Raw genomic sequence first — 16,379 nt, 5'->3', positions numbered from 1 at the left:
TAGCAAATGCATAGTATGCAGTATGTCAGAAAAACCTAGATTAATAGTAAATGAGTTTTCTTTTGAATATTTTCTGGTTTATTCCTTCTTTTGCACTCTTTGCAGGGTAAACTTGGCGTGCCTGGTTTGCCAGGATACCCAGGAAGACAAGGTCCTAAGGTGACTCAGCCTTGATGAGCTTTTCTGATTAGTGAATGTGTCCTCAGGCTCTTTTATTAGAGTTGTGAGCAGGAAGATGTGTGTCTTTGGCCCGACTGTTTCCTGTCTGATTAAGAATAAAGGATGATAAATGGCATATTAAAAAGAGCCATTTTATTTATAGTTCATTAGAGACATCAATTCACTACATGTTGATGAATGGTGTATTTAAGGCTGTGTTGGGCTCGTGGATTAGAATTGCTTTAATTTGATACAGTGGTTAATTATAAGTTAATGAGACATTGGAGGTGATGTGTGATATATGGAGGGCTGAGACTGATTAACCTCTGCTTGTGTCTGCAGGGATCACTCGGCTTTCCTGGTGTGGCAGGGGTCCTTGGAGAAAAGGGACGAAGGGTGAGGACTGTGCTGACATTTCAGTCAACATAATTTTTTTAACTCTTTCTTAATATGTTTGTAAATGTTATAATGTAACAGATATTGCCAAGTAGCTGAGTGATAAATAAATGTTAACCTTTACAATGCAGGGTCCAGCTGGTCAGCCAGGTACTGGAGGCCAAAGAGGTCCTAATGTGAGTAATGCCATGTCTCCTCGCCATGTTCTCTCAGCGTATAAAGGAGCACTGTCTCTAATTAAATACCACCAGTTTACAACAACTTGCGGGGGGAGACTCACACCATCAGAACTGCAGTCTTTTCATTTCACCAAATATTTATCTTCCACCTCCAGATTACTTATGCATGTACCAATCAGACAAATGTTTGTGTTCCAACAGGGAGCCCGAGGGGGGAGAGGAGCGAGGGGGCCAACTGGAAAGCCTGGAGATAAGGTGAATTTAGTGACTAAAACAAAGAAAAATACACATACAGTTACACATTTATAGACACACACCTGGCTGTTTCATAAATTATGGATAAACGTATTGGCCAAGTTAGAACTTGATGCTTTTCACTTCTCAGTGACAGACCGTCTGGCGCAGAGAAAGACTGCTCTTAGGCAGGAGATGTTTCCGTTTACATCCTCACCCTCAAAGACCAAATTGGGAGAGCCAAAGCTTTGTTGGCAGGCCAAAAGCTGAGAATGTTTGTAGGGCTGATGTTTAACTGGTTTTTATATGTCTTTTGCCTTGTGAACACGGCAGGGTTCTGCTGCACCGGATGGTCCTCCAGGTTCTCCTGGAGAACAGGTGATCTTTTTGATTCTCTTTATAATACATTTAGTAAATCAATATGTTCCCAGCTGTAAAACTGGATAAATATTATGTAGCAATACCAGTGTTTTTTTTTTCAAGGGTCCTCAAGGACCACAGGGGAGAAATGGTGAACCAGGACCCAGAGGACCTAATGTGAGTGGGTCAAGTATCTGTCCTACAGTTTCCTATTGAGTCATTTGAGTCATTTTACCTGAACTTACATTTTATTTTCACTTTTGGTAACATTTCAGTCCTTTTCAGTGATGTAGGAAACGGCTTGTTTTTCAGGGTGCACCTGGAAAGGATGGATTGCCAGGCCATCCAGGACAGAGAGGAGAACCTGTGAGTCACCTTTTATCTAAAAAAAATCTACAAAATGAATGTTTCCACTCGGAGTGCTTACTATAAGTGGATCCTATTGAGAGGTAATGTGATCCACTTCATGTGTCGACACAGCAACTCTAAAGGCTTCAGCACTGAAATACAGAACTTTCAGAAAGAACTGAGAGGTTTACACTATATCTAATCAAATCCACTGCCATTTCTGCAGTCCTCAGATAGAATCTATGCATGCTGCCTTTAGTGAGGATCACCAGATTCTCTTGTCTGTTTTACTTCAGGGCTTCCAAGGCAAGAATGGACCTCCTGGTCCCCCGGGAGTTGTTGGACCACAAGTAAGAAGACTGGCTCTGGACATTAAGTTGATCCTAAAGAAAACTGTTGTTTAATTTAAATGTTTTTTAGATGTTACATAGTGTGTGTTTCCTGCTATGCTAATCATCAGGGAAAATCTGGTGAGACGGGGCCCACTGGAGACAGGGGCCATCCAGGTTCACCAGGCCCACCAGGTGAACATGGTTTACCAGGAACGGCTGGAAAGGAGGGTGCCAAGGTGAGTGCTTTTTATCGTATTGTCAGGATCATAATCACCTTCCTTCATCATTAATGCTGTTAGATAAAGCCCATTAACTCTCTCAGCACTGCCTGAATATCTTATCTCCTAGGTCTCATCCTGACCTCTAATTTGGTAATAAATAACACAGGAAACCTCGCAGTGTTGAGCTTATCATGGCTCATAAAAGATAAATGCTCTTACGTAGTGTGACCTTTTGTGTGATTTATAACTGCATAAGTGCCTTCTATCTGCTAGCTACTTGCCTTACTTGCCATTAACGCACATGCGTGTATGCTTGTGTACAAGGGAGATCCAGGTCCACTAGGAGCCCCAGGGAAGAGTGGCCCTGCTGGGCTTAAAGGCTTCAGAGGAAGTAGGGGGACCGCTGGTGGAACGGTAACACAAATTTCAAGACATCTCACATCCTCACCTGCTCAGATTCTGTTTAAATGTGCAGCTTGTATTTAGATCACACATTGGCAAGATGAATCTGTAAGAGCTTTGCAAATATAAGCTCTACTTTAATGAGAACCAAAGTGATTACACACTCACTGATTTGATAGTAAATAATGCAGTTGGAACTTACTTGTTGAAGTGGTTTGTGTATTCAGGGTCCTGCAGGTCTAAAGGGAGGAGAGGGCGTTCCTGGTGTTGCAGGACTTACTGTAAGTCTAATATTGTGAAATTGCTTTCTGTCCCATCTCCTGCTCCGTATTATCGAATGTTTAATACATAAAGGGGTTGGCTGTTTCCATGGTGACCAGTAGTCTAACTACTACATTGGATAAAAGAATGATTCATGTGATATACTCACCTCACCTCTCATCTCCTCTTATTTTCAGGGTGCCACTGGAGAGAGGGGCCCCGCTGGGCCTGCTGGTGCAATTGGCCAGCCAGGACGGTCTGGTGGCGTGGGTCCTGCTGGGCCCATGGGAGAGAAAGGAGAGCCAGTAAGATCTGAAAAATAGCTGATTTTCTTTTTTAAGCAACAGTGTCCACTTGATAGAAAAATAACATGTGGTCTTTGGTTTGGAATATCTCATTGTGAGACAGAGAGCAACAGAGATTTCAAAGAAAAGAAAGAATGTGATTAAGCTTGATTCCTGGAAGTGTCGTTCTGTCTAGGTATGATGTATTAGTCCGTGTGCTATGCTGTGATATGATGACAGTAACTATTGAAGCATGTACTAGATGTGTGCTGTTTTACCATCTGTTCCCAAGGGAGAGAAGGGAGCCGTGGGGGCGGCTGGACGTGATGGGCAACTAGGACCTACGGGGCTGCCAGGGGTTGCAGGACCTCCTGGGCCTCCAGGCGAAGATGGAGATAAGGTTGTTATAGTAAACAGCAAGTCTGGACAGTGGCTCTTTTGTAAGGTTTTTGCAAACTATTGGACTTAGTGACTCATTTGTTCGCATTTATCTCTATAGGGAGAGACAGGAGGACCAGGCCAGAAGGGCAGCAAAGGAGTCAAAGGAGAGTCTGTGAGTGGGAATTTTTACGTGAATGGTTGTTACACGAGATCATAACCGTGCATCAAAAAAGGGAGGGACAAAATTGGGTATAATTGGGTTGGGGTAAACAAGGATAGTGGGTTAGTGGGATAGTGCATCCTCTGGTGTAAACAGTAAATGACTTTAGTCACGTTACACCCTCAGCGAATGTGTATTAAACTGGTGCTGTGCTTTCTTAGGGACCCCAAGGACCTGTTGGCATTCAAGGACCCGTGGGCCAACCGGGACCATTTGTATGAGTCATGAATCTTATGAAAACACATCATCATGCGATGATTTGTTTTGGTTCATACGGTGTTAACTAACTTTGTATGCCTCAGGGTGCAGATGGTGAGCCAGGTCCTCGTGGACAACAGGGTGTAAACGGGGCAAAAGGAGATGAAGGATCTAGGGGCTTTAAGGGGGCATCTGGTCCCTCTGGATTACAGGTAAAAGCTCCTCAAATTTTCAAGGCTGATAGCCTCATGTTTACTGTTATTTGACATGCATACTTTCTTCTCCCTATATCTTTATAGGGAATGCCAGGGCCTCCAGGAGAGAAAGGAGATAGTGGGCATGTTGGCTCAATGGTGAGTACTTCTAAGCACCTGGTTCAGATGGGCCACTAAGTTTTAGAAATTATTTCCCATCTCTGTGTTTTTTCTGCGCTTCATACATGTGATTTTGAAATGTTTTATTTTGTAACAGGACTCAAATGGTCAAAAAAATTAAGAAAAAAACATTAATAGGCATACATAATTAAAAAAGGCGAGTAGGCTTACTGGCAAATGTCTCTGTTGGTCCCTTTTCTAAATGATCTAGACTTTTTTTCTAGATTTTGATCACATTTTTAAAGCCTTTAAAAAACCTGAATGTCATGAATTTAGTTAAGCTATTTGATAAAGGCATCCTGACACTGCTGTGGGAGAATAAAAGAAAATTAATAAAATGTTTTTTTTCGTCTTTTGATCTCGAGGAAAGAAAATTACTGTGGCTTTCAAATTCTAGGAAGAATATTAACAATAACAGAACTCAAGGGCTTTACTAAATCTTAGCTTTAGATAGGCTTTAGATATGCAGGTCCCTTTGGTGGCAATCTGAATGGATCTGAAATGAACGGCTGTGATAAGGAATGGCAGAGGGTTCAGATGGCAGAGCTGAGATTTTGTCTCTATATCACGTCTTTTTTTTTATTTTCTAAGAGTGTTGGTTGGTCTGCAGGTGGATATCTTATCTGGAACCTAAGCTTCCATGGAGATTGTTCAGCACAAGGCTCCGTGACGACACAGCCCAGCAGGAAATGAACCAACCATGTCACACTAAAATCCCACAATCCACTGCTAAATTAGAAATAGGCTCCTTAAGCCTGCTTCACAGTGCAGGCCCCTGGTGTCTGCATTGTAAATACAGTATCAGCAGTGTATGAGCTATATACAGCACACAGACAATCCACCTGAGCTTATTAAACTTTGATTTGTGCCACCCATTTTGTTAATTAGAGACAACTCGGCTCATTGTGCTGCTGTTTGTCAAACTTGTGAGCCAACCTTTCCCTCTGTCAATAATAATTAACATTACCTGCCCCCAATCTCAAGTGGTTTTGAGTGGGGGCTGAGTTTGCTCTGATCAGTGATTAGCCTCAATATTGTTCAGCCCCTGGTTGTCTGACTGATCTTTAAAGAGGAGCTAGTCTTGGCTTTGTGCTTAGATCAATCTAAAGTGAGGCAATTGCAAACAAATTAAGAGTAAATTTAGCTGCTCTGCCTCCAGCCTGTTAGCTGTGAGCTGCTTTTTCATTCTAATAGGCTTGATAACACAAAACGCTCAAGCTAAATTGGTGTTTTCCATTAAAATGTGCATTTTTGAAAGCAAGACAATTTGGTTTGTCATAACAGGAAAAGCACAGGTGTAACGAATGATGCTAATTACAGTCGTGCTCCTTGTAAAGATCCTAACAAGCCATAGCAACAAGCCAGCATGTTCATGTTCAGTGACAGATTGGGAGAATAGAAGAGACCTACCACAGTCATACCATAAAGATACTGTTAATAACTGAACAATTTTTACACCTTAGACCTGGCTGTCCTTTAAAGTCAATCCTATGCTAACTAGTCAGCCATGTTATTATGGCATGGGCAATCCTTTGATGCTGTTCCTCATGTCTTAGCATTAGTTAGAATTTACGTAAGTAATAATGCCCTACGAGGCGTGCATTATCAGAAATTGATGGACGACGCCGAGGCGTGAACCGTCCGCGAAGTACAACATCGTATTCACCCAGACCATGGTATAAAAAAAGATATTGACAATAATAATGGTGAGAAGAAAGAGGGCTGTTTAAGCCTTAAAACCTATAATAATCTTAACACATTTTTTTTCAGTGTGCAATGGACCTTGGAGGCTGAGGAGTAGTAAAAATCCTTGTCTTCATGTCCAAAAAGATGAGCCCAGGAATGAATGTAGTGGTTGTGTGTGCAAAAGAAGAAGGGCTGAAAAAGAAAAGCGGTGACAAAAAGAAGACCATGGAGCAATGGCACGGAAGGAAGAGGCGGGGCTGTCATTGTGAACAGGAAGACGGTGTGACAGCTGCTAATCAGATTATCCTCAGCCTTGGCTTTCTAATGAGCATCCTGCTTTGTGACAGTCATCTCACAACGCTGTCAGCCATGCATGCACGGTCAACAAGATTCTCTATAGCTCCTCTTCTCCACAGTCAGATTAGGGAAGGGAGGGAATGCATTAAAATGGAACCAAACCAAGAGAGAGAGCCGAGGAGAGAGGACTCAGTGGGAAAGTTTTATTCATGTGTCAGTGTTGCGGATCACAGAATTCTCCCCTCTAACACTGAAGTATCTCTGCCAGAAGGATATGTGTTTCCTCTAGTCTCATGCATTCTCTCTCTGGACAGATTGTCTGTCTCTCATATTCAGTGTCATCTTTACAACACAAGGCTCCCTCCAAGACTTCAGAGTGATTCAGAGCGCAGCTCAACATCTACTCAAGTGAAACTGAAGCCAAGCACAGTTAGGATTAATTGCTTGGTGCTCTCTTGAGCTGCACGGAAGAGTCAAATTACATGTCGTCATTGGCTAAGAGAATATGGTCGCACACATCACAGGCTGGAGGTTTCTTATTAATAAGTGAGAATAAGAGGGAGGCAGTGGGAGGCAAAAATGAGAAACATTCAGAGCCAGTGTCATATTGAGGGTAATGACCTGTCTGGCCCTCGTCATCATGTCAGTACGATAATAATCATAGATACTGGGTCCATTGCATAAGCACTCCAGCATGGGTTGACATCTAACTCTTATTTAATTTAGGAGAAACCAGCTCAAATTCAGTTCGTAAGTCTGGATGTTTCACTTGATCTAATATGAATATTTCTATTCTGTCTCATCAGGGACCTCCAGGACAGCATGGCCCGCGAGGCCCTCAGGGACCCATTGGTGGAGAGGTAAAGTGTAGATTTTGTTTTTATTCAGATATTGGGATTTGAAGGGCATTACTAATATTACACAAACAGTTTGATTGTTGAGGAAATGAAGAGAAAACCATACTTTACTTTCATTTAGATCAGGGGTGTCAAACTCAAAAACACACTGGACCAAAATTAAAAACTTGGTGGACAAAGACTCGGGCCAGGCTTGATATTTATTGAAAAAAATGTCTACATTTGAGGAAGTTTTTCCTTCTCTTCAGATATAAGGATAATGATAGATTTGTAGTATTAGCTGTGCATGTGCTGTCTACCGGCGGGCCTGCTCTTGTAGACATTTGGTGTTATCTTGCGGGCCTAAGTTTGAGATTTATGATTTAGATTAACAGGCTTCTAATATGCACGTTAATTACACAACTTTAAGTATAATCTTTTGTTCAAAATATTACTCCTCCCAAAACATGACATTGGAACGTAAGCAAACAGCAATTTGTTTAAATTAGTTGAAGTTATAAATGCATGAACATGCTCCATTTTATTTGGTAATGCAAATCGGCATTATCAGCATAGCCATTCCAAATAGCTGTCTTATAACGGATGAATGTGCATATTTTTGCATAATTTGTGTCTGTCAAATTTTAGCTTGATATCGTTGCATTTTTAGGACAATTCACAGAGATTGGAAAATATATTGTTTTTTATTTATTTTGATATGAATAACTAAGTCTTCATAAATTTTGAGAGAAAAAAAATCTGAAAACCAGTTTTGAAATCACTCCCTGTGTAATAAAAGTAGTCCCTAGCTTTTCAACTGAAGACACAATTTTATTGAAATATCAGTGCAACTACTTATTCATCTTGCTCATCACAAAAGCTTAATATTATTCTCATCTATTCTGCACATGTCTTGATACAGTCCTTCCACTGCTTTAACACTTGAATTATTTAATAGTATTAGAATATAATCCCTATGAAGGTTATATTTACTGCTTTATGAATCATTGAGAAGTATCAGACTATTATCCCTGAGAGGCAGTTATATTTACCTCTCGTAATGGCCGTCCCTCCGCAGCCTCTCATAATGGTCAATTATTCAGCAACGAGCTGCAGAAAGCTGTGAGAGCCTTGTTACTGCTTCATGGCAGGAAACTGTTCAGAGATGGTTAAATCTATAAATGGATTAATACGGGAACACTGAAAAAGAAGCGACATGGAGTTGGATCGCATGTGAGGGAAGCAGTTGACAGCAGGGGCTCAGCAGAAGTGCATGGCTGTGTTCATCCGTTTCATTTGTGTATCCTGCTGAAGACAGAGCTAGCTGGGCTCCTCTCAAGACCCTATATACCAGTATACAGTATATACACACAAACAAGCAAACTGACTGAGAGATGGGGAAATAGAATTTACCCTTTTGTGATTTAGACAATATCCACATACAGTCCCTTAGCAAAAACTGACACTCGGCATTATTCTTGTGTTGTGATAATGTTGTTACAGTTTCAGCATTCTGTGAGCAAAGCTGCTGACAAACAAACAGAAAATACAGCATTATACTGCAGAATGTGATTTTCAGAGCTCAAATAAATATTTAAAACTTGCCCTTGTTTTGGTTTGTTCTTTTCTCCCACCTTCTTCCACAGGGCTCTCCTGGTTTGGCTGGAGGAGTTGGTCAGCCTGGACTTGTTGGAGAGAAGGTCAGCATATCCCGTTAGTAACTACGTTACACGTGCAGATGCACGTGCAATAGAATGGTGGTACAGTACGTACAGACTGCACTGCCAGGCTCTATGCTGTTTTTAATCTCGCCAAATGTTCCCTTTATGTCAGGGTGAGGACGGAGAAGCAGGAGACCCCGGGTCAGTTGGAGAGCCCGGCATCACTGTAAGTTACACTGCCTTCATCTCACATTTTTTTTAATTGTTCAAGCTCATGCTTTTGTCTTTAACTCCCTTTGACCTGGCAACAATCTCATTTGCTGGGGTCCTAGGGTGCTAAAGGTGATGTGGGGGAGAAGGGGGACTCTGGGTCTTCCGGTGCAGCTGGCCCTCCTGGACCCAGAGGAATACCAGGAGAAGATGGACCCAAAGGCAACCTTGTTAGTAGAGCAGTGACATTTTCTTGCTCTCGTTTTCAAGTCAGTCAGTCTTTGAAATGTGTCTATATGTCAATATGTTCTATCCACCCTTACTAATAGGGTCCTATTGGATTCCCTGGAGATTCGGGGCCCCCTGGAGAAACAGGTGTCAATGTGAGAGCTTGTTTTTATTTGCTAGTATAATCTTTCATCAGTGCATTTTCTTTCTGACTCAATTACATTTATTCACTCAGGGTTTAGATGGTGCATCTGGGCCTAAAGGAGACAACGGAGAACCTGGGAAAGCAGTAAGCTACTTTTTAATGATACGATTTACTTCCTTTATATGTTGACAACTCTACAAGCTTTTGCAAGCTTGGCTAAAGTCTTTGACATTTTAACAATATGGCAGGGTTTCCTCTCAGTGTCTCTGTGGAAAAGTTTTTCTGTTTAGACTTTTTTCTGTTATCTACAGGGACCCCCTGGGGCCTCTGGAGAGCCTGGCCCTTCAGGACCTCCGGGTCGCAGGGTGAGATTAATATATTGTAAACATATTTTATGCATGCTCATGTATGTGACTTTATTATGTGTAATTAATAGCCCACGCTATCTTCACAACCATATTGCCCACTATTTCTACCAGGGTCATATTGGTGCTGCAGGAAAAGAGGGGAAGCGAGGCATGAAAGGAGCCAAGGTAAGGATAAGAACTCTGACCTGAGTGACTGTATACGGTGCCTTTCAAGAAGGCCTCTTTTTATCTATTTAACCCTAATATGTTTCCTCTGTTTATATTTGTCCCTCTGCTTTAAGGGAATGACAGGGACACAGGGTCCAGTGGGGAAGACGGGTCCAGTAGGACCCCAAGGGCAGCCAGGGAGACCTGGTCCAGAAGGGCTGAGAGGCATTCCAGGCTCAGGGGTCAGTATTAGCCTGTGGGGAGGAAAAATGTTACTTTTATTCAAACAAAGCAAGTCAGGTCACCATAGGCTATGAGGACCTCATCATGCTCATATGTACCACATGTGGGTATTTTACAGGGTGAACATGGCTTAAATGGACCACCTGGACAAACTGGACCACCAGGACCATTAGTAAGACCATTATATGGAGCTGGGATTGGGTTATGTCAAATTATAACAATTATAATTATGAGCAAAATTCAATAGAATGTAACCATATTTAATATACACAGCATATAGCGGTTTTGTATCTCACTCATATATGACATCGCTAATAGGGCCCCCCAGGACTTTCAGGATTAAAAGGAGACCTTGGAAACAAAGGAGAAAAAGTGAGTTTTTAGCCCTTGACAGAGAGAATTCTGCACTAGTATAAACCCAGAGAAACAATTCAGATGAACCATGTCTCTCTCTGCAGGGTCATGGTGGATTGATTGGTCTAATTGGTCCCCCAGGAGAACCTGGTGAGAAAGGAGATAGAGGCCTGCCTGGAAACCAGGGTTTACAAGGACCTAAAGGAGATGGGGTATATTGTCTGCATTATGTTGCACTTGATAAACTTTCCCTAAAGAAAGTGAAGTCCACTAACAAGATGTGATTGTGCTCATACTTAGGGTGTGACCGGGCCACACGGTCCCAGTGGCCCACCGGGGTCACCTGGACTCTCTGTGAGTTGAATTGCTTTACAACAACCTGTTGTCTTTAATCAATAGATGATCAGTTACCTTTTTTTTTTGTGTCATGCATGGTTGTTCTTTGAATTTTCTTTGAACGTTAATTAAGACCAACCCGTGTGCCCAATCACAATGCGCTGATTTCTGCTCAGACCATGTTATTGTCAAATATATTGTTTCTTGTGAAACACAACCAGACAAGTTTAAAATGCAAAACATAAGGAGCAACAAATAACCAACACACTGCAGGCCTGTGTTTGATCTATATTTTTCAGTGCTAACTTGAGTAATTAGATCATTTTCTTATCTTTAATAGCCGGTATATTTCCCGTTGTGTTTTTAATACTTACCTACTTTTCATTTCCACGCTTAGGGTGCAGCTGGTGAGAAGGGATCGAAGGGAGAGCTGGTGAGTGGTGTAATCTCTCTTATTTATGCATTGCCATTTCTGCATTCACACCATTTCCTGGAAAGCAGCTGCAGGGAACATATGCAGGGGACAGAGGAGAAACTATGTTTGCGGGCTTAAATGTTCCATGCTTTCTAATTGCAATGCTCTACTGTGTTTACTGCATGTCTTTGGATCTAAAAGCCTGCTGTACAGCCATGCTTGCCTTGTGTGTAATTTTTTTCCAGTGGCCCCTTTTAATAGGATTTGTTTCTGTGTGAGTGCTGTTGTAAAAAAAACAGTATAGTTGGCTTTTAGGGCTTTGACCACAGAGTGCTGATGCGCACAGCTGGATAATCCTATAAGCAGTGTGGGGGATGCTCCGGGTAAGATGTGATTGACACAATCTTTTGCCCCTTCTATTCTCCAGGGTGTTGTTGGTCCCAGAGGAGATCCAGGCCTGGCTGGTCCTCCAGGACCCCCTGTAAGTGTCTCTAATGATCCACTTCATGTCCATATCATGGCCATTTTTCATCTTTTGTTCCATATTAATGTTTGTTACCTTTGTACCATTGTTCTTTTTTTCATCTGTTTGTGATACCTTCAGGGACCCCCTGCGAGTGTGATTGAACCTCTTCCAATTAGGGAGGGCAGGCGAAAGAGACGGGGGCAATCAGATCGGACAATAGCCGCATCCAGGGAGGAGGATGAAGCTTTGGACACGGAGGTGTTCCTACAAGGAGATCAGCCTCTGGAGGATGTTGAGGGGATGGAAGAAGTTTTTGCTACACTCTCTTCTATGAAGAATGAAGTGGAGCTCATGAGGAGACCTCTTGGAACTTTTGAGAGCCCTGCCCGGACCTGCAAAGAGCTGATGATGGTTCAACCTGACTACAAAGATGGTTAGCAAACATAGTGCTTTGTAAAGATGGCTATTTCACAAGATATTTTACTAAGTAAAGTTTTGTTAGATAAAAACTTTTCTATGGAAAACTATTTCAGATGTCACTTAAAATGCATTTTTAAGACATATCCAGTTTACCATTTTATCACTTTGTTCATGATATCAATGTTTGGTATTTTTAGGGGACTATTGGATAGATCCTAATCAGGGCTGTCACAGAGACTCCATCAAGGTTTACTGTAACTTCACAGCCGATGGACAGACCTGTCTCTACCCTGACAAAAGGATTGAGAGGGTGAGCCTCCAATCTTTTGCTGTCAGCCATTACAAAGCAAACCTTGTCATTTTACATCAGAACAAAAATCACTCCCAGTGTCTCTTGGTGTAAAATCTTTACTCAGTATTCTCACTCTTTCCTCTGTGTGTCCAGGTGAAATTATCCACATGGAGCAAAGAGAAACCAGGAAGCTGGTACAGTCAATACAGGAAGGGCAAACAGGTACAATAAACAAATAAATATAATTAATCAAACTTCAACCCTGAACAATAATCCCATGTGGCTCCCAATGCCAGTCAATCTTTCTCAGGTAAAGTTACTCAGGTAATGTGTAGGCACACGTGTGTGTCTGTACATCCTTGACCATTCATGTGCACGATTGTATATAAATGTTTGTGTTCATTCGTAAATCTGCACACTGCATAATTTTATATTAATTCATTTGATTATGTGCATTGAAGCAGGTTAATTGGTATTGCCAAGAGTTGATTGCAGCAGTCAAAATGATTCACACAAAGTCACTGGCAGCTGTGTCCCATTGACATGCATTCATGACTTCTCATGTGCACCTGTTCAGAGGTCTCATAACGCTCTTAAATAATAACACAGCTTCCATCACAGCTCTCTCACGTCAATTAAAAATTTTTTTTCTTCCCTTAAAATTTTGGCTTCTGTTTTACTGACACTGTCTTTTTCACATTTGTTTTTGTGCGCTAAAGTTCAAACTGGGACACTTTAATGACCTTAATGATGGAAATAAAATTAAAATTCATATTTTTTATAGCCCACCTGTACTAATAAAACACATCACTCTTGTTTTCATGCCTTTATCTCTGATAGAAAAACTATTTTGTGTTTTATTTTGCATTCTTCTTAAAGGGAGCACAAGTACATGTTACAGGTCTCTGCGACTCAATGTTTGTGTGTCCTTCAGTTCTCCTACAACGACAAGGATGGGAATCCTGTTCATGTAGTTCAGCTGACCTTCTTAAAACTGTTAAGTGCCACAGCCAAGCAGAGCTTCACCTTTACCTGTCAGAACTCAGTGGGCTGGTTTGACAGCACCTCCCTCTCATACCGCCATGCCCTCCGATTCCGAGGTAGCAATGACGAGGAGCTGACACAAGCCAAAAACCGCTTCATCACAGCAGTGCACGATGGATGCCAGGTCAGTCTGGCAACACGTCTGTGAAAGAGATTAGCTGAACAATTGGGAATTACCATTAATTATACAAATGTGTTTGCTGTTAGCTGAATTCAGTGCGTGGGTAACCGTCAAATTACTGACTTGATAAAGGACTTATGCTGAAGCGGAAGGAACTGCTTAATAGATGTACGCTTAGCAGATTCTGATTATGGCTTTGATTTTTCTTTTCCAGTTCCGTAAAGGTCAAGAGAGTACCGTTTTAGTGATCGACTCCCCGTCAGCAGAGCTGCTCCCTATCATAGATGTGGCTCCAGTAGATTTTGGCAGCAACAGCCAGAAATTTGGATTCCAAGTTGGACAAGTATGCTTCAATGGCTAACATCTTGACAGGAACAAGTACATAAGAAGACCTTCACAGGAAGTTTTCAGTCAAATAAACTGAACTTGAACTGCAACTCCAAACAATATTTATTGTTATGTTCCTGTGTGTGATGGGTGTGTGGTATATTATTTAAGACTGTTCAGCAGCCAATCAAATATTTTCTACGGATTTTCAACAGTAAGAACAATAGCAAAAAAAGAAGATATGCAGCAGTGGGAACAAAGCACATTTTACCAAAGGGAATCATTGCAGTTAGATATATATATATATTTGTTGTTGTTGTTGTTCTATGATCTCACTTTATATTTGATTCTCTAGAATTAAGAGGACCAGGTCACTTAACAATGACCAGTCATAAACTAGATGGATCTGTCCAGTCACAGTTTGTCTTACTGTGGTATGGGGAAGTTGAGTGAGACTCTGTGAGACCATGGATGTCTACTTGCTACCTAATGATTTTTTACAAACTGAGACTGAATAAATCAGAGTTGTTGACATTCATTTACATGCTTGAATTTCATATAATGACAATTGCAGAAAAGTTGTGAACTACTCCAGCACATTAATTTCACAAAACCACTATGATTAATTTCTTTTGAGCACGAATGATAAATTGTCATCTTTACCCTTCAACCTCAGTTTGTTCAAGGAATTACCTTGTTTTGTATTCATTAAGTGTAGCTAGTTATTGAGCCAAACACTTACTTGAACTAAATAAGGCTGTTTCCTTTATAAGACTGCTTCCCTCATATGCTTGGTAATACACTCTTTGAGCCCTGTATGTATCTGCAGACCACAGTATAATACAGTACATATCGGAGTAACATCCTTTTAGTTGTGGTATACACTTGCTATGATGACATATTCCAGCACCTAAGCTGGGGATATTGGGATGGCAAGGCATGTTATGTTATGAATAAAGAGTGCGCCGATTAAAATGTTCTCTAGTCTAAAGTGATTTATACTAAGAGACATTTCGTGCATCTCTTGAGATCCTTTCATAATTGCTGACTTAACCTGTTTAGATTTTTCTGCCCAACTCAGTTTTTTTCTTTCTCTGTTTTGTTCATATGCTGAATTATGAACAGAATGCATTGCTATTCTGGCATGAATTGCTCTTCTATGGTGCTAAAGATGATTCTTTTATATTTGTGTAACTATGTTTGTGTCTCTGTGGGCAGGATTATAGAACTAGAGAGTGAGAGGGTTATTGCTTTTTCAGCAGCACGGAACACCCTTAGAGGCTGGAGACTTGTCTCATGGTTTTTGCACATCCTCTGGCTGATTGTGCCATTTTTACAGGGCTAGTGAAAAGAGACTAAGAACAGTTCAGAGCAACATGGCTGATTGCTTCAAAGGGAAAAATCCACCCTTAAACCACACTTACATTTTGCTATTTCAGTTTTTTACATAAGAAATTCAGTTTCAACACAGACAGCTGTCTTCATAAAGTAATATGTATGATTAAGACTGGAACTAAGTCATCAGGTTTTGAATGGTTGATTTATTCCATATTTTTTCTCAGAGATTTTACTGTGAAATTGAAATTGTCCCATCTCAGTAGAATCACTATCATATCATGTCGCAAGTTAAATGGTATTATTCAGGGTTTGTTTTTAGGTGATGTAATTGCTGCAGCCTGTCTCTGCATATTAGCCTCAAAAATATTTTTTTGAATTGGCAAATGGAGCTGTGAAATACCACAGAGGGAAAGGCATTTGTATGTGAATTTTATTTTATACCAGGTTTTCCCCTCTAGCAAATTCAATTTCTCAACACTCTTAACTACCTCCCCTGTTTCAAATAGTAGAGTGTGTATACAACATGTGTAATCATGTTATTCAGTCCCACTGTTCTATTTGTTTCATTGCATTTAAACAGAACAGTTTATTCTCTCCTCCTCTCTTGATACACGCTGCCCTTTTTTTGTATAGTCTTTGTTGTATTGATTTTATATACTGTACAGTTATTCTGAGGACTTTATGAACAATAATCTGTTGCCTGGATGACAACAAATTTATTTGTCAAAAACTGATGTGCAAATAAAAACCCACAAGAAATCATTCTGTTTTCGTTTCCTGCCCTGACCCTACAAGCTGCTTAGAGCAGTATCCTTGAGGGCATGCGGCTGTTTGCAATGTCCAATCACAGTGTAATAGACCCTTCATTACCACCTAGTTCTGCAACATTCCCTCAGCAAGCATGAACTCAGAAACCACACGCAATCGATGTAATCAACTCGGATTTGCTCTCCAGTTCATTTGTTTCAATTAGCTTTGCTACGGTTCACAAGAGGGAAGGCGGTAAAGAGACAGATGAGAGGATAGATAGAAAGATGGATGGTGAGAACAAAAGAAGAGGTCAGTAATGAAATGGCAGAAGATAAGACAAACATCT

The 16,379-nt window shown here is 41.0% G+C and overlaps 1 protein-coding gene across 1 annotated transcript in view; it reads left to right on the top strand.

Annotated features, from left to right (window-relative positions):
- The window catches only part of col5a3a (collagen, type V, alpha 3a), a 44,209-nt gene extending 28,164 nt beyond the window's left edge, over positions 1-16,045 (top strand). Inside the window, exons 31-67 of the mRNA XM_075453918.1 lie at positions 106-159; positions 502-555; positions 687-731; positions 936-989; positions 1,302-1,346; positions 1,452-1,505; positions 1,641-1,694; positions 1,973-2,026; positions 2,137-2,244; positions 2,554-2,643; positions 2,859-2,912; positions 3,090-3,197; positions 3,469-3,576; positions 3,676-3,729; positions 3,939-3,992; positions 4,080-4,187; positions 4,275-4,328; positions 7,139-7,192; positions 8,815-8,868; positions 9,002-9,055; positions 9,162-9,269; positions 9,369-9,422; positions 9,503-9,556; positions 9,724-9,777; positions 9,892-9,945; positions 10,062-10,169; positions 10,289-10,342; positions 10,489-10,542; positions 10,629-10,736; positions 10,825-10,878; positions 11,258-11,293; positions 11,703-11,756; positions 11,880-12,174; positions 12,359-12,471; positions 12,607-12,675; positions 13,388-13,621; positions 13,833-16,045. Coding sequence (XP_075310033.1) covers positions 106-159; positions 502-555; positions 687-731; positions 936-989; positions 1,302-1,346; positions 1,452-1,505; positions 1,641-1,694; positions 1,973-2,026; positions 2,137-2,244; positions 2,554-2,643; positions 2,859-2,912; positions 3,090-3,197; positions 3,469-3,576; positions 3,676-3,729; positions 3,939-3,992; positions 4,080-4,187; positions 4,275-4,328; positions 7,139-7,192; positions 8,815-8,868; positions 9,002-9,055; positions 9,162-9,269; positions 9,369-9,422; positions 9,503-9,556; positions 9,724-9,777; positions 9,892-9,945; positions 10,062-10,169; positions 10,289-10,342; positions 10,489-10,542; positions 10,629-10,736; positions 10,825-10,878; positions 11,258-11,293; positions 11,703-11,756; positions 11,880-12,174; positions 12,359-12,471; positions 12,607-12,675; positions 13,388-13,621; positions 13,833-13,979 — 2,964 coding nt within the window. The 3' untranslated portion in view covers positions 13,980-16,045. The remainder of the gene's footprint in view (positions 1-105; positions 160-501; positions 556-686; positions 732-935; positions 990-1,301; positions 1,347-1,451; positions 1,506-1,640; positions 1,695-1,972; positions 2,027-2,136; positions 2,245-2,553; positions 2,644-2,858; positions 2,913-3,089; positions 3,198-3,468; positions 3,577-3,675; positions 3,730-3,938; positions 3,993-4,079; positions 4,188-4,274; positions 4,329-7,138; positions 7,193-8,814; positions 8,869-9,001; positions 9,056-9,161; positions 9,270-9,368; positions 9,423-9,502; positions 9,557-9,723; positions 9,778-9,891; positions 9,946-10,061; positions 10,170-10,288; positions 10,343-10,488; positions 10,543-10,628; positions 10,737-10,824; positions 10,879-11,257; positions 11,294-11,702; positions 11,757-11,879; positions 12,175-12,358; positions 12,472-12,606; positions 12,676-13,387; positions 13,622-13,832) is intronic.
- Positions 16,046-16,379: the final 334 nt, after the last annotated feature.

Source organism: Odontesthes bonariensis, chromosome 21 (assembly GCF_027942865.1).
Source record: "Odontesthes bonariensis isolate fOdoBon6 chromosome 21, fOdoBon6.hap1, whole genome shotgun sequence".
Lineage (NCBI taxonomy): Eukaryota > Metazoa > Chordata > Actinopteri > Atheriniformes > Atherinopsidae > Odontesthes > Odontesthes bonariensis.
This window is presented reverse-complemented; position numbering and strand designations above follow the sequence as displayed.